The following is a 25,378-nucleotide window of genomic DNA, read 5'->3' as shown; positions in this document are numbered from 1 at the left end:
CATTTCCTGAAAGTCCTATTTCTCCTTGAAACAGAAAGGCCTTTCAAATGTGGCTTTCTGGGTTTTCCAATTTACTGGTGGGTGGATCTGGAGTGGGCATCCCATCTGCACATCTGGCAGGGCCGCCTTCCAGATTTTCCTCGTGACTCAGGATCAGTTTCTGAGTGCTGGGCGGGGCAAAGGCTCCTGAAGTTGCTGTGAGGCACCTCCCCCTGTGAGCAGAGCTTGGTACAGCCCAAATAGTTTCCAGGTTAAGAAAGCCAGAATCTTTGTTCAGCTGCACTGGCCGAACAGACTTAGTGGGGTTACCTGGCTAAGAGCAGCAGCAGCAGCAGCAGCAGCAGCAGCAGCAGCAGCAGCAGCAGCAGCAGCAGCAGCAGCAGCAGGGTTCCTGAGCTAACTCAGGTGAGTAGAGCATGCGCCCACAAATTTAGTTTACAGTTTTATTTTCAGAGCAAAGGAACTTAAGCTGTAAAGTTAAACAAACTTTGCACCTATTAATGTTAGGGTTCGTCTGGATAGAATTGTGTACACGTTTACGCTAATAGCCGTTTTGAAACATCTAAAATGAGTTGGAATCTGGGGGGCTCAACGCAGTGATTTTGATGGTTTTGCGCTAAACGGTTTCTGGGAGCGAGCTGGTCCGTTTTTCTGTGAATGTTCTGTTCGTAAACACTTGGTCAACAAGAACAAACCTGGGAGAAGAGTGTGAAGAGAGAAGCTGGCTGGCTAACTGCTTCATCTATTTTCCTTGGATGCAGAGTGATAGGCAAAGTCTTGAAATTCAGGCACAATCACGGAGCCACACTCCGTGCCTACATTCTGTAAGAGTTTGAAATTGTGTGCACAGGCCACTGGCTGCTACACAATGAAGGAGTGGCTGCCTAAGCTATCTTAACACCCTGTCTGCACAGCCTCGGGACCTTCCTGCCCGGGTGACAGGTTGATCTTGCTATTCTGTTATCAGTTCCTGGGCCTGGTTTGGTTTCCCTCTGATTCTATCTTTGGTTTAAATTCTGAATTGCAGTGAAGGCCCCATCCCCCACTCCACCCCACTCCACTTTTGTTGGGGCTTAACTGGAGACTTGACCAGAGCTGGCTTCAGCCAGGGTCAGGAAAAGGGAACTGCCACGCATTGCAATGGAAACAAGTGGGTGTGAGAATTTAGAAAAAAGTTTGGTAAAAATCACATTGGAAAATGCTGATTGTTCTGCCTGTCACAGCAAAATGCTTCATGCTTTGTATTATATTTTTATTAAACTTCAGCAAATGATTCATTTGCTCATCTCTGTTGTGGAATTAAGATCTCTCTTTATGGCCTGAATGAATAAACAAAAATTTGGGGGTGTTACTAATTAACAACTTCCTCGTGTGTTTCTGTGCATGCTCGCCCCCTCTCTTGCTCGTGTGTGTGTGTGTGTGTGTGTGTGTGTGTGTGTGTGTGTGTGTGTTCACACAGGCAAGCAGGAACGCATGCACATATACTTGTGCATATACTTATGCACTCATGTGCTTGGGTATACACAAAGGGGCGAGTATTTTGTACTTGAGCAGCATTCTTTATTCGTTGTGAGAGTTTCCAATGGTCCAGGGAACAGCTTAAAGGCTTACATGGTCAGGAATAGGTTAAAAAGCAGACTTTCTATATCCTTGCAAATTTTCCGTTCCTAAATTTAAAAGCAGAAAACAGCTCCATTGTGACCCCAAAAGTTTCTTTGGTTAGCCTTGATTTCAAATCATATCACCTTCTGACAGTTTGCAATTCAAATGTAAGACTTCTATGTACATTGTTGCAAAAAGAGAACAATATATTTTTGTTCTTTCTGTCTGCATGCTGCCCTTCTTCTCACAGTTCTTCTTTTTTGTTTCAAAATATACTTTTGGAGAAAGCATCAATAGGTCCCCATTCTAGTACCAACTCTCTTACTATGTAACCCTGGCAAAGTCTCTTCACATTACAGTGAAAAATGTGTATTAACTGATTTCTAAGAGTTCTTCCAGAAAAAAAAATTCTATAAAAATTCGCATTAGATTCTCAAAGGACTGTAAAACTAGATTTTTAGGATAAGTTTAGTCAACCAAATCAGCAAGTCAGCCAAAAATGGAAGGTGGAGTGGGGAGTAAGGAATGGCCATTTTATATAGGTCTTTTAAATGTCAGTGTGTGTCTTATTTTAAGCATGTGATCATATTTCCTCTGTTTCTACAAAGAAATGAGATTTTATTTGCTAAAATTAAACATTTCCTAATATAACTGCTAATGTTAACTTATTCTTAACAATCAAAAGTACGCTCACATACTTCATTAACTTCATTAGCTTTTCCAAATAACACCCCGAGATGGGCAGGGAAGCCATCATCTTCCTGTTGTGCCTATGGGGAAACTGAGGGTGAAAGATGTTACTGCAATAACGGTTGTGAACCTCCTGACTGAAAATGTTCTGTTTATGATTTTTGAAGTGTCTTTTACTTCTTGATGTAGTTTTTCAACACTGTCTGTGGTGTGCTCTTTCTTCTTTGAACACAGTCCTCTCTCTGGACAGAGTAAATATATCCTATGGAAAACAGAAGAGTTGATTAGGGAACTCTGAAGGCTCCTTTCTGATCCCAGAGTGTCTGGCCAACAAAACCTTGAATGTCAACAGCCACTTCAGAGTGCTCTGGCAGATATGTGACCACAGATGGAAGATAAGATTCCCCTTGTGCAGAAATGGCAAGCACTGTTCTCTCGGGAGCACATGGATGCTGAAGTCTCCCCATTAAAGCCCAAGGAATCTACCCCATCACCTCCAGTAGGAGGAATAAGATTATGTCTAAACCAGGACAGAATTAAGTCTCCTATACTAATTGTGCCCCCATTTATCTCTATTTTTGCAGAGTATGGGGGAAAAGGTAGCCAGAGACAGTGTCATCAAAGCCATACACGTGTAGCTCACCCAATGCCCCTTAAGAGTAACTGGGTGCTTCACCTACTCCTTTGAATCCAAAGTAATTTGTGATCTGTGTTCTGTTTTTTAAAATCAATTTTGATTTAGAATTCATTTGATGACTGTTGTAAGGCTGATCCACGGCTAAAGAAGGAAATGATTTTCCTCGGGTGGGTAGGGGATTGGGGGGGGTGGGTATGGGGGACCTTTGGGATAGCATTGAAAATGTAAACGAGGAAAATACCTAATTTAAAAAAAAAAAAGAATCTGCCTTCCTCCTCAGAGCTTCAAGTCCAATGGACAGCAAAAACTCTCTCCTGGCTGCAGGCCTGAGTTCCACGTGGCAGGCTCCCTCCATTTTCTCTGGCAATTTCTGACTTGCCACATATACACTAAATCTGCCCCCATCCATTTTCTTAGTAGACACAATGTTCCTCACATTCTTTCTTTCTTTAGTCAGCAGGTCTGGATTCTAGTAAATCTGCCTAAGGCTATTACCTCAATGATAAGCCTGCTGTTTGTCCTGCCTGGCCACTCCTGCCACTTGTCCTCTGGCCACACAATTCCTCCCCAGAATTGCTCACACTTCAGAGGTTATCTAGAGACTTGAAGGTTAAATGAAACACCCTAGCTTTTATCTTCTATCACCTTTCCAAACGGGTGATCGGGTGATCTTTGAATAAATGACTCTCTCTTCCCTATCACCACCTGGTGCAGTGGAAAGTGTAAAGAAAGAAACATTCCTGTCTCTGTAAACCTTTGCTATGACAGAGAAAGTTGTTCATAATAACACCAGCTTATAAGTCTCTGGGTTTCCATTATTTGCAGAGCGCTACCAAACGAGCTTTTAGACGTAAAGCATTTAGATTCTACCATGATCATTAAACCAGGAAAATAAAGAACCTTTTCAATATCCACTATGGCAATAAATTCTAGGCAGAATGCCTCAGAAGTTGGGCATTGCATTTACTTTGGAGGGTTTCCTCATTTGAACTAAAAAATCCTTTCTCAAAAAAAAAAAAAAATGCAGTGACCAAAAGATGAAGTGTGGTATAAAAGAAAACCACACACCGTGTCTGACATTTCACAGACTGGGCTCTGACTCAGTCTTGCCAGTTTTTAGTTGCTGTTTCTCTGAGTTGCCATTTTTTGAGCATATGAAATGAAGGACACAGGTCATGTTTTACAAAGCATGGCTGCTGCAAAGAAAGAACATGTGAGCAAGTTGGACAATGCACATTTCAAATAATTTGCCACACAAATATTGATTGTCTACTTAAGACATTTATCTGTCAAACAAATATTGCCTGTACAATGATGAGATGCTGAACAAGGTACCTCACAATGAGAGGGTTTTCAGTATTTATCTTGTAACCATATGGCACTTTCTATTGGTTTACACTAACCATCTCAGTAGTAAGAGCTATAGTTTAAGGAGGAAGGGTTCATGTCTCCAGTCTCCTGATTTAAACAAAACAAAACAAAACAAAACAAAACAAAACAAAACAAAACAAAACAACCGGAAACATAAAGACATCAAGTTCATAGAGCAAACAGAACATATTTGTCTTGTTGCCTAGTCAGAAATGGGGAGTCAATTCTACTATGTAATTCCAGCAGGACTTAGGACTTCGATTATACCCTAGTAAAAGTTCAAATGCATATTTATCCACGAGTCCCTGTAATGCACGCATCTTCATACAAAAGGCCTTCATTCTTTCAAGATTTGACCCTCCAATACCAGCTGTACATTATGTTTTTGAAATATACCTACCTAGATCATAGTATGGTTTGGTTTCAATTTAAAAGTGTGTGTGTTCAATTTAAAACTGTGTGTGTGTGCGCGTGCGCGTGCATGTTTAAAAAAAAAACTTGTGGGAGTCAGTTCTCTCCTTCCACCATGTGGTTCTTGGGGAATTGAACTCAGGTCATCAGGCTGGCAAGTGCCCTTCCCCAATGAGCCATCTCGCCAGACCTATTTTGTTGTCTTTAAAATCAAACCTAATTTTGTTGAATTGATGCTGCTTCTGTGTTTAGACAGGGTCTCTTTGTAACAAATTCTTCTTGCAAGCTTTTGTGAGCCTTACTATTTGCCTGATTAGCAAAGGAGACTTTGTGAGAGCACATGGCTTTCCTGGGCAGGAAATACCCATTTATCCAGAATGTTCAGCACTAGGAGGTTCTGGCAAACTAAATGTCCTAATTGCCTCAGACTGTCCATATTTACAGCCCCCAGCCTCTGGCAGTCTACCAAACCTTCTAGGGAAAGCAAGAAACACGGGAATATTAGCTGTAACTTTGAACACACATGAAAATTAGAGTCCATTTGTAATAGGCTCTGAAAAGGAGTCCAGGCAAACACTCAGTTTGGCTCTGATGCTTAACGGAGAATTATTACTGATGCCACCCATGCTTTCAAATACAATGAAACACACAAATATCTAAAACACGGGAACAGGCTGAAATCTGGTTAATAGAAAGCACATTGGTGTTTTGCAGTGTTTACACCATACTTAATTTGAAAAACAATTGACAATAAATAAGGCTATGGAAAAATTGTGGTTATATTCAGTCTCTTAATTTTTCAATGAAGAGAAAGGGCATGACCGTTACACATATCTTGCAAATAGTTTTGCCATAAAATAGCATTGAGAATGTAATTTTAGAGGTTTATGGTTTCCCAGTGGGGAAACTGTTTCATAGGAGGCAGTGCTCTACAGTCCTAAATGACATGCAAGGACCTAATCGACTGTTATTATTCTTACTTTTAGAAACTAGTAAATGCAACTGAAGGGCCTGGAATATGGCTTGGTGCATAACAAACTTGCTGTAGGAGATGAACTAGAATCTCCAGGACTCATAGAAAATCAAGTGTAGAAGTATACATGTGGAATTGCAGTGCTTCAAAGATGGTGATAGATTTTAGAAACCATGGAATATGCTTCTATACAAACACACACATGTATGTGTACACACAGGAGCACTGCTCATGTCCACACCCACCCGCCTCCCCTCCACACATGCACAGTGCTAACATAGCTTTCATTCTTTTTGTTTTCTTTTTCTTTATTTTTGCAAATTTCATGAAATGTTTTTTTAGAACTCTGAACATAGTGTGTTTTGTTTGTTTGTTTGTTTTAATTGTACTGAGCTCATAAAATTACAGGAATAAAGGTTTAATGTAGCTGACACCATAAAAATTTCACAACGCTTTTTCACTTACTACTAAATGCCAGAGGAAAATCGTTCAGTTAATTACAAATATATCCTTGTGGATCAAGTAATGACATAAAAAGATCTACGATCACTACAAAGCTATTTAAAATCAAATTTGCCTTTTAAATTATCTCCATACAAACCAGTTGTTAAGGATATCTGTGTGTAGGGCAGTCTGACAGAGTGTGTGTGAAAAACCACTGTATTAATTTTGTTTAGCTATGTGGCATTTTCTTCTTCTTCTTCTTCTTTTCAAAGGAAAGGAAGCAGTATGGGATTAAAAACTTATAGTCTGTCAAATTAGTGTAATTGAATTTCAGTCTGCCTTTTGGTTTTGGAGTCTGCAAATGATTCTATACTTTGAAGGGGGAAAAAAGATCATATATTCTTTCTATCTTTTTATGTGTGTTTGGAGGATGTCTGCTGAGCTCTGTTTTTTACATCAGACTTCTGAGCCAATAGTAAAACACACAAACTCTTTAAATAATGAAATGAAAGTAGTTGTGTAAACGGACTTGTTAGAATTGAAAGAGGCTCTTTCCCCCCTCTGCATCAAGTATGCAGCGCTCCAGGTCACTGACTCATTCTGAACATGGTAAAGTAATTTTTTTCTTTCTCCTTTATCATCAAATTTCAAAATGTACTTTTCTGAGCTGTTCCATGTCAGTAGAAATGGAAAATTACCTTTTACACTATAATGATTTATGCTGAGCTGGCAATCTTCACATCTGTTACCTATTTTCCCAATGAGACCATTAAAATGCATTTTGGCCCATTTGGCAGATGAACAAACCAAGGTCCTAAAATGGTTAGCTGCTCATCCAGGATCTAACATTTATCTGAGCTTTGATTCCTCTTTTCTTGAACGTAGTGACTTTCCCTCAGTCTGAAGGCCCTGGGAGGAAGCTACTGCAGCCACTGCCATTTGTAGAATTTTAGATAATTCTTTAAAAATCTGAGCCGTTCCTTCAAAGTAACCATTTTTATCATTCTAGACCTAGTTTGATAGCAATGGGTCCTCCTCTGAAGCTCTTCAAAAACCAGAAGTACCAAGAACTGAAGCAGGAGTGCATGAAGGATGGCCGCCTTTTCTGTGACCCAACCTTCCTACCGGAGAATGATTCTCTGTTTTTCAACCGGCTGCTTCCTGGGAAGGTGGTGTGGAAGCGTCCACAGGTACCTCTCATTTTTCTTCCCACTTTCTTTCTTCTTGATTTCCTTTTGATTTGAAACTCCACATGACCTGCTCTTTAACACCGACTTACTATTTAGAAAATCTGAATTCTGTCTCCTTTCTTCCTAGCTTTCACTGTTGCTCTCTTTCTCTTTGTTGACTTACAATTATCAATTTTTATATCTATCTATCTATCTATCTATCTATCTATCTATCTATCCATCTATCTATCTGAATTACATGATGTTTTCCTATGCATACACATTTTTTTCCATTTTTTATTAGGTATTTAGCTCATTTACATTTCCAATGCTATACCAAAAGTCCCCCATACCGCATACACAATTTTAAATGACTAAAAATCCAGTCAATCATATAAAAATGGCACCAAGAGACAAGGAAATATACTGTGCTTATTCTTTTTGGAACTTTGCGTACGTATTGAAATCTAGAAAGAAACTATCCTCTTGTCTCTTTACTTAGCTGCCTGTCATCCCACCTTAAAGATAACCTCATATTAATGAAGCCAATATCCTTTTAGACATTGAGAATCAGCGTAATGATTTCCACTTGAAGAACACAAAGGCTGCAATGGAGGAGGGAGGCTTTTGACCTGTTTATTGAATATCATTCACTGTGTCATTCCAGTATTAGTTAATGGAATTCACATAACTACAGTCTTTCCATACCCATTCATAGTAACTACTAATAGTTATTATCAGTCTTAATGGAATATCTATGTGCTGTGTCTCAGCAGAGCTCAACACCTCTCCATAAGTTGTATATGAACTAGACTCCAATGTATAATAAGATACAGTGATATAGTCTGGAAAATATTTAGCAACCTTGCGTTATAGAGATGGTTACAACTGGACAGAAGTATAATTTACTGGAGATGTTTCCCAATGATCAGGTTGGAAAATATAAAGTTCAAGTTCTTGGACCTGAAGATTCCCTTTGTACGATGTCTTCTAATATGTGGTTGTGACCTACGTTAATCACTAACTCAATGTTTGTCATCTTTGAGGAATCAACAATCATTTTGTTGTTGTTGTTGTTTTGTTGTTGCAATTTTCACATTAAACTCCTAAATGGAATTCTAAGAGTTACTTTAGTTCATGCACATTGCCACCAGGTGGTGCCAAGATACATTGATCTCAATGTCTCTTTTCTATACTTGAAGAGAGGAATGGGCCAGCTGAGGTTGCAAAGTACCTTCATTAATATTGTGTTTTAAATGAAGAATCAAAGGCATCAGACCTAGATGCCCTAGTAGCTAGTGTTGATTCACAAAGAACAATACCTATTAAAAGTGTAAGACTGGATCTTGGAACTGTAACTCAGCAATAAAGCCTCTAAGTTGTTGACATAGTTGCAGATAATTTTGCTTGCCTGTAATAAAAATCCAGGAAACATGAATAAAATCTGTTAACATGTTTGAGAATCCAAAGATGTAAGATGTCCTACCTCTTAAAATGAGAGAGAGAGATAGAGAGAGAGAGAGAGAGAGGATGGATCAAACTTATAGGTGGATGGTGATAACAAGTGACACAAGGAGCGAAAAAAGGAAGCAGGAAAGTGACAGAAGCGTACATTGGATGGGTATCTTTTGAAAATGAGCAGACTTGATCATAGTCACTGGCTAAGGAATAAAGACGATAAAGAGTTGGATGCAGGAGAGAGGATGATTGGTGGGGATGAAGTCCTAGAAAAGGTGGAAGGATATTTGGTGGGTGGCAAAGTTGGAAGGCAACACAAAGCCATTTCCCAGATGTGAATGAAGTGGACAGCATTTCCTCTGCTGCTTTGGCTTTAGATACATAATCTCCCTTTTGTCTTGGCTGAGTTCTTTGTACTTTGCCTTCTTCACCCAAATTCTGTAGATTTAATCCTAGGTGGATTCACAGGGAAGGAAAAAAACTTAATTTTGACAACAGTCTATTTTTCTTTAAGGCAAACTATGATTCTTCTAGAGGAAGCTTCAATGTTAAGGACTATGTGCGTGTGTAGAGGTGGAGAATAAACACAGGGGAGGGGCAAAAGAAATTGCATTCATGACATACATAGTACAAACTGGATTATGAGTTGGTCTTCTCTATGTATGATTTCACTTCAACCTTACTAACCATGGTTTAGTAAGGTACTTATGTTACAAGTTATTTGATATTCCTGGTTTAGAAAAAAATAGCAGGTAGTAGGGCATAGTGGAACACGCCGTTAATCCCAGCACTCAGGAGGCAAAGGCATGCAGATCTCTGAGTTTGAGTCCAGACTAGTCTACAGGGCAAGTTCCAGGACAGCCAGAGCTATTCAGAGAAACCCTGTCTGAAAAACCTAAACCTGAACAAACAAATAAATAAGTGTAACAGGGGTCTGCAACATGATTCATCAGGTAAGTACTTGCAACCAAACTCATAGAGCTGAGTTTGGTCCCTGGAACCCACATGGTGGAAGAAGAGAAACAGTTCCCACAAGTTGCCAATCCGACTTCCACATGCATATCACGGATATCATGTACACACACACACACACACACACACACACGCCAATAAATGTAGAAACAAAACAATACTCAAAACAGTAGGTATTTTGCCTTTCATATTGATGAGGAAATCAATTCTCCCAGAAGAAGGTAAAAATTCACTCAGGTTTCAATCTCTGGAAAGCTCTGATTTGACTCAGGACTTGACTTCAAAGCCCACGTAAGTTTTATCTCCTATCATAACATTGTTTGGGCCTCTGTTTGTTTTACAAACATGTATGCGTATGAGTGTAGCTTCCTTTTAGACAGCACTCACAGGCATCCTCATTGTGTTGCTGCTGCTCGTCCATAAACGAATTCATGCTCTCCTTTTGGAGAACATGATGTGAAAGCAGAATTAATCAACCCAAATGAGCAAGATGTTTGAAAGGTTATGTTATAGCATATCATTAAGAGTTACATAGAGTAAAAATAAGGTTGTGAGCTCCTTGCGCTTTCTCTGAAAGCTGTGGATTCTTTTCCAACTAGAATGGAGGGTAATCCTGGGTTGAAGAACCATGTGCCTATTCTCTGGCCTCCCATCAGGAAAGCTGAGGCACAGTAATAGGCTGCTCTGAATTGACTCAGGAAGAGTAGGTGAGTCATTGCCTTTCATTGCTTTATTAGGGAAATTGAGATACTGGTTTGCAGGGAAGGGTATAGACATTTCCCCATTCATATTACCACATAGTATCATACTTAACCAGGGTTTTTCTTTTTCCTGGAAAGTTTCAAAATGGTGATGGCAGGATAAACCAACTTTTCTTCTGCTCTGTACTCTACATAAGTGAACGTGACCAGACACTGAGCTACATTCTGCAGCGTTTCTAAAATTCTATTTTTAGAAAAAAGTCTCAATTTGTCATTCTCTTGACCCAGTCTGCAAAGAAGCTGGACTACAAGTGTGTGCAACTAAATCTGGCACACTTTTGTTGCCAGCATTGGAGTTCAAACCCAACCCCTTGTATATGCTAGACAAGCTCTCTACCACGATCCTTTATCCAATACTCTAATCTGGGTGTTTCTGTCTCTTCCTTGTTCAAAGCTTCTACATTTTAAGACGACATACCATTGACATTTTGAGGAAACTTAAATCTAGGAAGTTCCCCATCGTCTTTGAGGGACAAGAATGAGTTCCATCTTGTTCCTTCCTATTTGCAAGTTTTCTCTGTATTTTTTGAGACAGTTGTGCTATGTGTGCCAGGATAGCCTTAAACTCGTAATTCTCCTGCTTCAGTGATTTCAAGTGCTGGAATTAGAGGCTCGTTTTACAACGCCTGGCTCTGGCTTGGCTTAAAGAAGTAATAGATACACAGGAAATAAAAGACATTTTAAATGAGCCAGTGGCAATGAACTATCCATACCCTCCATAGAAAAACCCTGTTTTCTTTACAATAAGCCAGTGGCCCCATTTTCTCCCAGTTTTGTGGGAATACAAGTATGTTCTTTCTTTATGCCTGAGAATATAAATCACAGTCTTAATAATTCATGAGTAGTAGGTTCTATGAAATTTCAGTGTAATAGTGAGTCTGTAGGTACAAGTTTTAGGCTGAATTTGCCTGCCAAATTCCCCCAGAAATCTTTTCTCCAGTTTTTGCCAAGCACTCTGGATTTTTTCCTGACTGACTCATACCCACCCACAATAGTGTCCCGGAGTCAGATACATCTAATCCCTGACTTAGATGAAGCAAAGCCTCATGGGAATTTGTACAGCCAGCTGTGGAAGAAGAAAGAGCTCCTGCACCAGATTTTCTGTCAACCCTCATTGTCAAACTTCTAACTTCTGCAATCTCCTGTCAATGACCTGAGTTTAGTATTCCTTCATGGAGTACTCTACCTACAGGCCATTTTGTTACATTGCTTGAGTTGAATGGGAGAGTAAGAAAGTACTGGGTTTAAATTATGGTCATAAGAATGGCAGGGGGAAACTTATGAAGGAAAAGCATACCAAGAAGGATATACATGCTTGGGTAAAAGATAGCCAGTGGTGGAATGACAATAGAAGTAGCACTTCTCTATGTTAATAGAATTTCCATCTACTGGTGAACCTTGGTACAGTAGTTTGGACTTAGATGGCTCATGAATTTCATCTGGCATCCAGACGTTGTGTCTTTCTACAAAAAGTGATTCTAAGTGTTTTCTATTGTTTACACAATCAGAGTTGAATAGACTTATATGATTTCTCCAAATGTTATATTAATTTTAAATTCTGTATTTCAAATAGATTTCATTTTTATTGAAAGTACAGTTTATATCACATGAAATTTATGTGTTTGAAGTGTCCAATGTGACCATTTTTGGTAGATTGACAGAGTTGTGCAAATATTACCATAATCCAGTGGTACAATAATAGCTGTATCAATCCATTAAGATCCCCATGGGGAAAACCCATGAGGCCTCAACCCTACACAAATAACTATAGGAAACCTGGGAATGAGAAAAGTAGCTTTCCCAGGGGAGCATTGAAAACATACATATGAACCACATTATACAGACTGAACAGGTTATTTTTAGGAATGTATGTGTGTGTGCATATGTATATATGTAGTCAATGATAATTAGTGAAAAAAAAGGAGAGAAATTTGAAGGAGTGCAGAAATATATATATATATATATATATATATATATATATATATATATATATATATATATATGGGAGAATTGGAGGGAGGATGGGGAAGGGATAAATGACATAATTGTACTATAGTCTAAAAAGTGAGAAAAGTAAAAATTAAAAATTTCTATGTTAATTCCCAGTAAGTAATTCTCCTTACTCACCAGCTACCACTAATTGATTTTTATTCTATCCAGATTTTTCTATTGTGGACTTTTCCATTAAACTGTATTCTTAAAGCTATATAGATTCTTTCATTTAGCATCTTTTTACAGGTTATCCATGTTACAGCATGTACCATGTTGGTCCTTCTTATTGCCTAAAGTATTCCATTAAACAGGTATAATAATTCTTCCCAATAAAGGAGTTTTGTGTTTGTAGCTGAGTTTCATCTCAAATTTTCGGATATGAATATTATTGTGCAATGATTTTTTTGTTTAGACTGGAAGTTGAAGTTGAGCTTTTGGTATGTCTGTTTGTTTCCGTTCTGTTTTTTGTCTGTTTGCTTTTGTTTTTGCTTTTTGAGACACAGTTTGTAAACCAGGCTGGCCTCAAACTCAGAGATCCACCTGCCTCTGCCTCCCAAGTGCTGGGATTAAAGGTGTGCCACCATCATCAGGCTGAAGTTGACCTTTTTTTGTTGTTGTTCTAGGTTCCATACTGAGTACTTCCTGGTACTAAAATATTCACATAGAAATAAAATTTCAGAAAGCATGCTACATTTCTCTGTGAGCCCACTTTTACCTATAAAATCTGCTTCTGGTTCAATTTTCTGAGAATAAGATAATAGCTACTTGGGCTAGCTCACATGGCCCTCAGGTTTTGAAAAGAAGTTTTATGCCAATTAGCTCCTACTCCTTCTGGAAATAGTTCATCATCAAGTACCTATTGAAGGGCTAGCCATATCCCTACCTGCTTCCCGAGCTAGACTGCACATTGTGCTTTTGAAGTTGCCCCCACTCTTCTGGATACTGGTTATATAAGGAATATTTGGTATCACTGTGGTTCCTGAAGGGAACCTGAATCTCAGTGCTTTCTGCCTTTAAATGATACTTGCATAAACAATTGCTAACGGTCTGCATGTAATTGATGCAAGTAAAGTGAACTTTGCAGGGTTATAGATCTCATCATTGAGATCCCATCAGGAATTTCTGGGAACAGGGATGAGGTGAGACTAATTGAGATGTCCCTCAATGTTCAGCCAAGAGAATATATTTCCTAGAAAATGTCCCTTCTTTACAGAACATTTATCTTGGAGTGATAGTATTTGGGAAGAACTCCAGTTTTTCTTATGTTCAAATTCTTAGTATTATGTATACTCTACCTAAGAAATGACTTTGCTTTGCCAAACATCTCAGTTCAAGAATCCCTTCAACTCTGCCAGCACATCTGGAGCCATTAGGAACACAGCATCTCCTACATCTCTCCACTACTCTCAAGACACCCTGATATTATGGATATGAGAGTTGCGTCCTCTCACTGACCTCCATTCTTACCACACCAGCATGGCTCAGGCTGAAATGTCCCATGGATGCTCAGAGCCTCAGCTTGGAGTTACAGAAAAACACCCACAACTTTCCTTCTTTAACTTCAAAAGGAAGCTATACAGTGTGTCCCAATACATATTAAAAATCGCTTAAGAGCCTTTTCTTTTTTCTTTTTCTTTTTCTTTTTCTTTTCTTTTCTCTTCTTTTCTTTTCTTTTCGATCCATTTCTGGAAAGTTCTCAGAGTTTTTAGATTTGCATTGGCTTCTTCTTATCTTTTCTAACTCCTTAGCTGTTTTCTAGTCTTTTAATGTATCAGCTATGTCTTTAGTAAGATTTGCTTCATGATTCCACATCATTCCACTTGCATATAGTACAAGACTGATTTATATGTAGTCACTTGAATTCTGGAAATCAATGCCTACTAGTGATTTTTTTCTAAAAAATCTAAAGGATTTTTCCTAAAGGATTTTTTTTCTAAAGGATTAATCTAAAGGATCTGAGAAAATCTTGCAAAAAAAAAATGGAGTTTTGGACAGAGTGTACAAAATAGGGATGAATATCTGTGGGGAAGCTGCACAATATTATTCTCTTATACAGGATCATTGACAAGCTAAAGAGAAAGGAATGGGTCAGCCAGTCTTCTTTAATATGATGCTTTTCTGAAGCATCAAAGGCTTTAGACCAGATATCCTGGTGACTAGATAATCAAAAACCCAAGCAGCTGCCCCTATCTGATCACCCACTTCTTCCACTGCTTTTGATATTCTATAACTGTTACTGTGACTTAAAATCCACTACTAGGTATTCTACACAAAAATTTAAAGTAATACAAGGTTGTAGACTATGCTATTGATAATAACTATATCCAATTCATACAAACAGAATAATAACCATCTAGTTCCTCATTTAGAATACACTTATGTGTCTCTTTGCTCCCTTATGTGAGAAGTTTACACATTAAACATTGACTGGATGTAGACTACTGCTTATCTAAATTAAAAATATTGCAAAGTAACTTTGAACCATAGTAACTCTCCATAAAACCAGCAATGAATTTGTCTTTGAAATATATGAAAGCACATTTTTTACCTACCCATACTCAGCTGCTTTCTACACTGGGAAACAATCCTGTTTCATATGGATCTGAGGGCATAACTTCATATCTTGCTACAAATAAAATGATAATGTCTGACCAAGGCAGTCTATTTTTCTTGGGAGTCTTCTAAGAGAAAAGGCAAGTGATAAGGCGCCAGACATGCATCTTAAACAAAAATGACCAGAAAATCCAAAGCTGACAACCTACCTAACTAGCTCCTTCTGGCAGGTTGATGCACAATTAATCTTCAGGTTGGACGTGTCTCTGCCTAGAATGCCTACTTCTTTCCAGAGCTATCTTGGCTTTTAATAACTATGGAATGCTTCATTCTGTAAAGTAGACCCTTCAAGAAGAATTATATCCATTAAAAAATAGGTATTATGTACCAGAAAAATATAGCTGTTTCTATTTAATAATTTTTAAAGAGTGTGCACCTAGATTACCTTTCCATTTGCAACTGGGATTTATTTCAGCAGGATATGCAGAATGTCAACTTATGGGCCAATAACCATTTCCATGAAAATATCTCCATTTATCAATATTTAATTGGGATTTGTTGTCTTTGAAGTCTGCAAGTGCTGATGCTCTGAGCCATGTCATGTCTGCAATTATATGATGTCCCATATTTCTTTGCTTATGCCTGTTTCTTTGTCTGCTATGCCTCAGTGTTTCTCCCCTGTCCAGTGACCTATCAGTAGTCAACTCAAGCACCCAGTCACTCACTAGAGTATCCAGTACACCACCAGATGAACTCTGGGGATACTTTTTCTCTTGGCATAGAATATGCTTTCAAAGTGGTTCCATTTTGTTTTCATTACATTTTGTTGTAATTACATTATTTGGCTTTCATTTTTCCTACTCACAGTAGGAATGGCCCAGCTAATGATATCAGAAGTAAAAATACCGATGTATTTCCCTAGCAAATAGTGTCGCCAATACAGGCCAGATACTTTTGGAATATGCGCTGTAGGGGGAGTTTCTGTTGAAATATTCCTGTGAATAATCTATTAACAGCTACTATTTATGTTGTTGTCATTTATATTCATACAAAGGTGAGGGTTGGGAAAGCTGATTGTTATGGAAACCGATTTGCTTTCTATTAGAAAAGGACTTCCTGTATGCTTTTTAACTCATTTTCCTAGAAAGGCAGATGCATTAATGTTCACCTCTATCAGACCTTGTGTCTTAAAGGAAATCACCCTTTCACAAGCATGGATACTTCAGGGAAATTTCATCCTAACCAAAAAAAAAAAAATGAGATTAGAATGCAGCATGCAAAGTCTTAGTTCTCGTCTTCCAGGGTTCACTGCTGTAGCTGAAATGCCAATGACAAAGGCCTTCCAGCAGCAATGCTGTCCTATCTCACCCCATCCTTTCCTTCCATTTTATCACTCATTCTCCATAAGGTCTTCTTTCTCTGTGGTTAGGTTATTCACTGCCTTTTGTTTTTGCTAGAAATCTCCCTAACCTTCCCTTTATCCCATCTATAAAATCTGTAGCCTCACTCAATCCCATCTCCTCTGTAAAGGCTTAGCTCAGCTTCTAGCAACTCTTGAAAATCTCCTCCCTGACTCCTGCATAACCAATTACTATATCCCCCAGGACATTTCTGATGACCCCCACCTGATTGTGGGCAACATCAGCAACCACCAGCTGATCCAGGGCAGATTGGGGAACAAGGCAATGATCTCTGCATTTTCCTGTTTGGCTGTTCAGGAGTCACACTGGACAAAGGTATTACCCTTTCTGTGGAATGTTACTCTATTTCTGCTTTCTTCTTGAATAACTTGAAGGAAAAAAAAATCTGCTCATAACATTACAAGATACTTCTATCTCTCAAAAATAGAAGTAGGTAACTTATTGCCATTGTAAGAAATTTTACAAATAAAGACAAGTTGAGATTTATAGTGACATTCCATGTATGCTAGATTCTAATGACATTTTGCATAATAGCTTTGTCACATACACCAATTGCTCACTCGCTGTCATTTGTCGTGTTTTTACTTGATATTTCTTCATATTATATTCTTTGTACCAACTTGCTATGAAGCCAGTAGGGGCCAGGGAGTCATCAGCACATATATGCATAACAGAAAAGGTGAAAAAGATAGAAAGGGATCCTTGATAAGGTTCTAACACATTATTAATGGCACAAAACTTCTTCCTTACTATTCAGATAAAATCCAAAAGAACAAAAAAGTTTTATTTAGGACAATGAATATTTTTCCAATAAAAACATGTTTTGAATAGTTATGTGCAATTGTAATAAAAACAGAACTCCAAAATTGTGAATTTTATTAATGACGTGACTAAAATCTGAATTATGTTGAATAAATCTACATGAAATTCTAGGTAGGGCAAACCAGAGTAAAAATTGTATCTGTACTGGTTTTAATTTTAAAGATTCATTTGATTTATTTTATTACTTATTTGTGTGAATGTGTGCAATACATACTTGTGGATGCATTCTATATGCAAGCATTGAGGCTAGAAGAGGGTGTTTCTTGTCTTCTTTTTGCACTCTTGACCTATTCATTTTGAGGCAGGATCTATTTCTAAATCCAGAACTCATGTGTCCTCCATTAACGTGGAGGCCATCAAGTCCCTTAAATCTTCCTGTTTCTCCCATCTGAGGAGCTGGTGACACAAGCATTTGCAGAGATATCTGGCTTGTTACTCGAGTGCTGGGATCCAAACTCTAGTACTGATGTAAATGCTTTCAATCAGTGAACTATTTATCCAATCCTGATATTACTTTTAAATGTCTTGTCCATGTATTTAAACATTTGACTACAAATCTATGAACATAATCTCTTGTCTAGTTTATTGATTATCTATGGGAACCCCTCTGATTGTCTCTCCAGTATCCTACATATTTAGGGTGGGAATGGCAGATATGGTAAAATCTCACACAGCAAAACTGACCTATGGAAACAGAAGTTGTGGGGAAAAAATGCCACACCCTAGGCTTTTCTAATCTAGACTTAAAATTAAGTGTTCTCTCGGGACTTCACCATCATCTCTACATATGGATACAGTCTTGGAATCCTTGACTAAATGCTCTCACCTCTCCAGGCAATTCCCAACCACAAGGATCAGGAATGGGATCCTCGAAAGCCAGAGAAATACGCTGGAATCTTTCACTTCCGCTTCTGGCATTTTGGAGAATGGACCGAGGTGGTGATTGATGACTTGCTTCCCACCATCAACGGAGATCTGGTCTTCTCATTCTCCACCTCCATGAATGAGTTTTGGAATGCTCTACTGGAAAAAGCGTATGCAAAGTAAGGAGGGGGTTGCCTGGTCTGTGGTCATGATACAGGAAGACAGAAAAACCATATTTGTCTTTGGGCACTCATTCTGCCCTACTCAACCACACAGTTAAAACTGGCTGAAGCTCAGTAAGATTAAAGACCTTTCTTTAGCCTTAGGCCAGCCTCTCAAAACTCACAGATGTGTGGATTTCTGTTAAATCCTGTCTCCTATGAATTGTTTCAGGTTGTTAATCTGAAACTCACATGGAATTCACATCTCCTTTTAACCTTACCTGTCATCTGTCTGTAGGAAGAAGTTTCTACGTGGACTAGCATTTATCAGCATAGCCTAAGCCTAGAAAGCTTTCATTGTAATCTCAAAGCATTTCCCACTTCATATACAGGGAAAAACTAGCTGGTAAAGTCAGAACAAGAATTGCTTTCATTCTTGGGAGCATGACGACCTTGAACTGGAGAACTAATTTCACCAAGATAACTGCATACTTGCTTTCAGGCTGCTGGGCTGTTATGAGGCTTTGGATGGTCTGACCATCACTGATATCATCATGGACTTCACTGGCACACTGGCTGAAATCATTGACATGCAGAAAGGACGATACACTGATCTTGTTGAGGAGAAGTACAAGCTGTTTGGAGAACTGTACAAAACGTTCACCAAAGGAGGTCTAATTTGCTGCTCCATTGAGGTTTGCATTCACCCTAAACAATCACTCGATGCTCACATCTGCCACCAAAGATAACAAAATTTATCAGGGAACATTGTACTTAACCCAGAAACCCACAAAAAGAGTCAGTGTTTAAACTCAGAAAGCTTACATAGGCATTAAGTCCTGGCTTGGAGACTCGGGAGTGTTAATTTTTTTTTTATCCCTTTGAACCACTCGATTCATTAAGGGCCAAGGCACCATCAAAGGTGGTGTAAATACCTTATGGTAAGCTATTACTATCATTTTGGCTCCTGGATATTGAAGGTATAGCTAGCTGTTCCCTCAAAAAATGAATCCGCTTTACCACATTTTTAAAAACCACAGTTCATATTAATATAGGCAAGTGATTGTTTGGAATTTAAAATTTTAAAGTAAGTTGTTATATTACATTATTTTCTCTCTTTGACTTGCTTATGTGGTAGATTGGACATTAGGATCAAATTTCCATCTGCACGGGGAGAACTTGATTCAATCATACTGGGATGAACCAACCAAAATAGAAGGGGATCCAGAACTTGGCTCTCCAATTCTTATGCCCTTACATATCTTTATTTGCTATCAGTCTCCCAGCCAGGAGGAACAAGAAGTTGAAACAGACTGGGGACTACTGAAGGGTTATACCTACACCATGACTGATATTCGCAAGCTCCGTCTCGGAGAAAGACTTGTGGAAGTCTTCAGTACTGAGAAGCTGTATATGGTTCGCCTAAGGAACCCATTGGGAAGACAGGAATGGAGTGGCCCCTGGAGTGAAATGTGAGTATTTTCACTTTCATTGTTACACCTCCTAAGCTCTGTAGTTTTCCCAAACCTATCTCTCTAGATTGCTATTGAGTTGTCAAATAACAGAGACATTTCTGGGCTTTAGTCAGCCATGTGGTCTGCAATCGAGCCAGAAATAAAATAAAGTAAGCCTAGTCGTTGTGCATTCTCTTCTTTTGACATCCTGGAAAGAATAATGACTTACTCTTTTATTCTTTATTTGCTTTTAGTTCAGAGGAGTGGCAGCAACTGACTGTAACAGATCGCAAGAACCTAGGACTTGTTATGTCTGATGATGGAGAATTTTGGTGAGAAATCTTTCTGCATCAAGAAATTTGGATCTCTTACTAAAAATGCATATTAAGTGCTATTTTCATTTCTTTTCCGATTCCTTCCATTTAGGATGAGTCTGGAAGATTTTTGCCACAACTTTCACAAACTGAATGTCTGCCGCAATGTGAATAATCCTGTTTTTGGCCGCAAGGAGCTGGAATCAGTGGTGGGATGTTGGACTGTGGATGATGACCCTCTGATGAACCGATCAGGAGGTTGCTATAACAACCGTGATACCTTCTTGCAGAATCCTCAGGTTAGAGTCAATTATTGTCCTTATTGTCCTTTTCCTCCGAGCTATCCAGCCAGTAAGAGTCAGATCTCACTTTGCTCCTCTCTGGAGTATTCATTTAGCATCAGGGTTTCAAATCTATTGCATAATATTCATCAACCACAATCCCCAGAGATTGACTCAGATGCTTGTAAGACCCAGAAGACAAGGTCTCTTTGCAGACACTTAACTTGGCAACATTTTCAAATCTCAGTTTCTCTAGCTGCCTCTCTCTCTGAATGTTACAACTTAACCCCATGTTTTCTGGTGATGGTCTCAACACAGCAGAGTGGGGATCTGCTTACAGATGCTGTCTCAGTCCTTCCTCATTTGCCTTTACTGCCCAATTGTTCACCTGATACATCACACATGAATCTTGTAGTCCTTTTCATGTAGGTTACCCTTCTGAAAACCATCATTAGAACCTGCATTTTTCTCTTCTGGAATGAGGTCATTTTCCCCTTCAGGATTTAAATCACTACCCTGTCACTTCAGTCTATTTACCACCACATTCATATTATATTATATGTCTGACCAGGCACATTCCAGGAAACCAACAAGACTCTCTCAAAGCACCCCAAGTCTGAATTTATAATAACCTGTATGAAGATATGCTTACAGCATAGCCGACATAACTCTGGCTCACTGTCCATGGGCATATTTCTTCTTCCTATAGATCTCATTACCTATGCATTTTGTAGAACACTGAGGTTCAGAAAACTGGTTTACTTAACTTATAATTTTGTTTTCCCTTTCCATCTTAATTGCCCTTCAAGAATCTTCATTATCATTACCCTTTCCCTATGTAGAAAAGTTTCAGGTAACTACCAAGCTCCCGTATCAAACTTGGAGAGTGGCTTCTCTGTAGATGTATATACAAGATTGACCTTTGGGGCCCTTACCTGGGTTGCTCAAATGTCTGGGATGGCTTTATGAATCTATCCAGGGCTGTATGGCAAAGTCTGGTTGAGAGGAATAAGAATGCTTTCTGTCTTTATGAATTCTGAAATGTTTTCTGCATATAGCTTTAAACACAAGGGTACAATAACGGGAAGAAATGAATAACTTATCAGGAACATGCATATTAAAACTTACCCTCCTTGGCACCAAAGCTCTAAAAATAGAGTTTTCAGTACATGCCAGATGCCATAGGGAGAAGCTAGTATAATGAGCTTTACTTAGTAGTGAATTAATTTTCCATTACATCATTGTCTGGTCAATAGTAAAGCCCAGAAATTAACCTGAGACTCTGCTTCCTATAAAAGAATTTTATCCCACAAAATTTCAGCTAGTTTATCTTAAATGGGATTGCTAATTCATCTCTTTGATGACCCCCTTTTCTCAGTACATTTTCACTGTGCCCGAGGATGGCCATAAAGTCATCATGTCACTGCAACAGAAGGACCTACGCACTTACCGCCGAATGGGAAGACCTGATAATTACATCATTGGTTTTGAGCTCTTCAAGGTAAGAACAGCATTTGGAGCAAAGAGAATATGATCATTCAGATTCTAAGCTAGATTTTAGAGTTAAGAGAATTATGAAGGGATAAGAAGAGAGTGGAAGTGGGACCTTCTATCATAAAAGCTCTGATTTTAACAGGATGCACTTCTTCATCTTCTTTGTTTCTAGGTGGAGATGAACCGAAGGTTCCGTCTTCACCATCTGTATATTCAGGAGCGTGCTGGGACTTCCACTTATATCGACACCCGTACTGTGTTTCTGAGCAAGTATCTGAAGAAGGGCAGCTACGTGCTTGTTCCAACCATGTTCCAACATGGCCGTACCAGTGAATTTCTGCTGAGGATCTTCTCTGAAGTGCCCGTCCAGCTCAGGTTCAGTTTTATTGTGATTCTACACATATACTCGATGAGACGATGTGCTCAAGTCAGACCTCACTAATTCAAAGAAGGTGGTCAACATATTTCTCAGAGTGGAGCTATGGAAAAATCTTCCAATGGAGATCTGAGATTTAGAATTTTGATGTGGCATTTAAGGGGAAAGGGCCAGTTTCTTCGGGTCTGCTGCTTGTATTTTATCTTCAGATTGGTTCTATCTGTTCTTGAGCTGGTGGCACTCCTCCTTGCTCCTTTGTCTTGTTCTCAGTGCTGGGGAGCCTAAACTACTGTTCACTCCAGCTGTACCAACTCTGGCCTTGAAGTTCTGTAAACCATAGAAAAGAAAACCACCCTAATAAAAGCCACAATAGGGGAGGAATGGGATAAGACATCCAGCTTCTTTATTTTATTTTATTTTATTTTACCTTATTCTATTCTATTCTATTCTATTCTATTCTATTCTATTCTATTCTATTCTATTCTATTCTATTTTATTCTATTTGATCACCTAGCTTCTTCTGTGTTTTAACGATGCAGTCTATTTTGGCAGGTCCATTTCATCATGGGGTGACACTTTTTCTGATTAATATTCTAGGGAACTGACCTTGGACATGCCCAAGATGTCTTGCTGGAACCTGGCACGTGGCTACCCAAAGGTGGTTACCCAGATCACTGTCCACAGTGCTGAGGGCCTGGAGAAGAAGTATGCCAATGAAAGTAAGAACTGCGTCTATGGCTAGAAAACATTATCAGCATTTATTAACTCCGTTGATATTCTCAGCTCTCATAGAGAAAAGAATTGAACTTTATGAAATCATAACTTCTTGCCTCTCTAGGGAGGAGACTTAATCACTAGGTTTAAAAACAAAACAACAGCAAAAATGTCACTTTCTTACAGCTGTCAATCCATATCTGATCATCAAATGTGGAAAGGAGGAAGTCCGTTCCCCTGTCCAGAAGAATACTGTGCATGCCATTTTTGACACGCAGGCCATTTTCTACAGAAGGACCACTGACATTCCTATTATCATCCAGGTAAGACTGAACAAGGGATCTTAGGGAGTTTATGTTCTCTGCCACATTAGCTTCCCCCAAGTATATCATATTTGGAGGATGCAGAACAAAGGCTATTATTTATTTGGTTTGTATTCAGAACATTTCTCATTAAGCAAAACACCAACTTCATTATTTATCTTTGACCTAAAGCTCTTGACTTTATTTCCCATGCGCAGAACACAAGTGAACATGTGTACTATAAAGTCCCATGAAAGAAAGTATTTGCTAGTTCTATTAACCCTTATCAACCCTAAGTCAATATAGATAACGTCAGTCTGGCAGTCTTTCTGGCTTAATACTTCTGATCAGCTGCCTTTACGTAACAAACCCACAAATGAAATGATCCCTAGTCTACTTTCATCTATATTGTTTGGAACTTTGTCTTCTTAATCAAAGGGTTATCAGGAAAAGATAAAAATGTTATTTGATGTACATCCTAGATGTCACTAGACGCATTAGTGACATCCCAGTTGGTTGTTTAGGCTCATTTCCTTGATTTGTCTCTTCAGGTGTGGAACAGCAGAAAATTCTGTGATCAGTTCCTGGGGCAGGTTACTCTCGATGCTGACCCCAGCGACTGCCGTGATCTGAAATCTCTGTACCTGCGTAAGAAGGGTGGTCCTACTGCCAAAGTCAAGCAAGGTCACATCAGCTTCAAAGTTATCTCTAGCGATGATCTCACTGAGCTCTAAGTAGTCATCATCAGAGAATCCTGACAGCTTTCCATCTTCTTTTGTCAGGCACAAGGTCTTAACTAAGACCCCACGATTACTGAAATTCCACATTTATTAATGTTTTCTCTTTTCTGATATTTCCCATACCTCCTGATCCAAGTAGCATCAGTAGCTACATAACCTATATACCTCCAGCAGCTGGACAGGGGAGGTGACAATCCCATCTGGAGATCATACACACGTTTACTGAGAAAAGATCCTTAGGGCTTCCAGGGGTGAGATTCAAATGGGACAATAGCAAGAATGTGGACATCCTACATGTGTGTTTGCTGTTTCCACCTGCCTAACACATTTTACCTGTAGGGCTTGTTGATGAAGGAGGACAGAGGTGATCAAGGCCAAGCTGGTCTAGCCTGACATCCCAGCTCCTAACTGACACTATGGATTTATCAGCCACATTTCACCAGTAGCCAGAGCTGACTTTTAACAGTCCCAGCCCTTACCACCACCACCACCTCTGGAAAGTGTGGTCCTGCCCTAACTCAAGTAACTCCCCCACAGTGTTTTACCTTCATGTTGAGGAAGCTTCCTAGGTGCTTAATCAAGAGCTGGAGTTCAATGCGGCTGAGACAGTGAGAAAGGCTTGAGCTTTAGCAATTGGGAAGCCAGCTGTGTGCCATAAGAGGGAGAAGTTGAAGAAGCTGCAGTGGGAGACAAAGCCTCGGTCCCCCACCCATCCACACACACCTACACTCACACACGCGCACGCAAGCGCACACGAACTACCATTCAGTCAGTGGGCAAGAATAAGGACTAGTGAAGTATCATGCACACCAAAAGATGGATGAATCTATTCAGTAATAGGACAGCCAGTTTGGGGTCCCTGACTACAATGTGAAACCTCTTGCTGCTGCTAGATTTACAAACAAGCCCATTGCCCTGTGCTTCCTAATATCATTGGTACTGAAAACTCTATATGGGAACCTGAGAGTCTGGGTCCCACCCCGACCCCTCAGGCTTTTCCCTCTGTTGGGAAGCTCCACTCCCCAGGGGTTTGTTACTCAGTATGTCTACAAAATTTCCTTGTGAATCAGTCATTGTATGTTCTTCCCTTCATCCTCATCTATCAGTATTCTGCCCCTATTCAAGGCCCAGCATAAATTCCACCTCCTCCATGAAGTTCTTTCACATCTTATCCCAAGTCCCACCTCCAACAATATTTCAGTGCTTCTGCAATGATAAAAAACTAAACATAGTTGTAGTACTTAGGCTAGTTCAGCATGCATTCATTTAAAAATACATTTTGTAGCTCGCTCTTTTTGAACTTTCTCATTTTCTATCACATTTTGCAGTCTTTGTAACTTTTATAGTGCCTTTGCCACACTGCCTTACAAACAAAATCACAATAAAGTTCATATTCAATAAA

General features: G+C 39.2%; 1 protein-coding gene across 1 annotated transcript; it reads left to right on the top strand.

The window, feature by feature from the left end:
• The first annotated feature begins 201 nt into the window (after positions 1-201).
• Capn6 (calpain 6) lies at positions 202-25,378 on the top strand. Its single transcript, NM_007603.3, has 13 exons — positions 202-405; positions 7,138-7,318; positions 16,638-16,769; positions 18,111-18,319; positions 18,804-18,996; positions 19,580-19,773; positions 20,010-20,087; positions 20,182-20,368; positions 21,729-21,851; positions 22,017-22,219; positions 22,818-22,939; positions 23,121-23,257; positions 23,788-25,378. The coding sequence occupies exons 2-13, from the start codon at positions 7,154-7,156 to the stop codon at positions 23,968-23,970; spliced, it is 1,926 nt and encodes a 641-aa protein (NP_031629.3). The 5' UTR covers positions 202-405; positions 7,138-7,153; the 3' UTR covers positions 23,971-25,378.

Source organism: Mus musculus, chromosome X (assembly GCF_000001635.26).
Source record: "Mus musculus strain C57BL/6J chromosome X, GRCm38.p6 C57BL/6J".
NCBI lineage: Eukaryota > Metazoa > Chordata > Mammalia > Rodentia > Muridae > Mus > Mus musculus.
The sequence above is the reverse complement of the archived record's forward strand: the minus strand, read 5'-3'. Positions and strand labels throughout refer to the sequence as shown.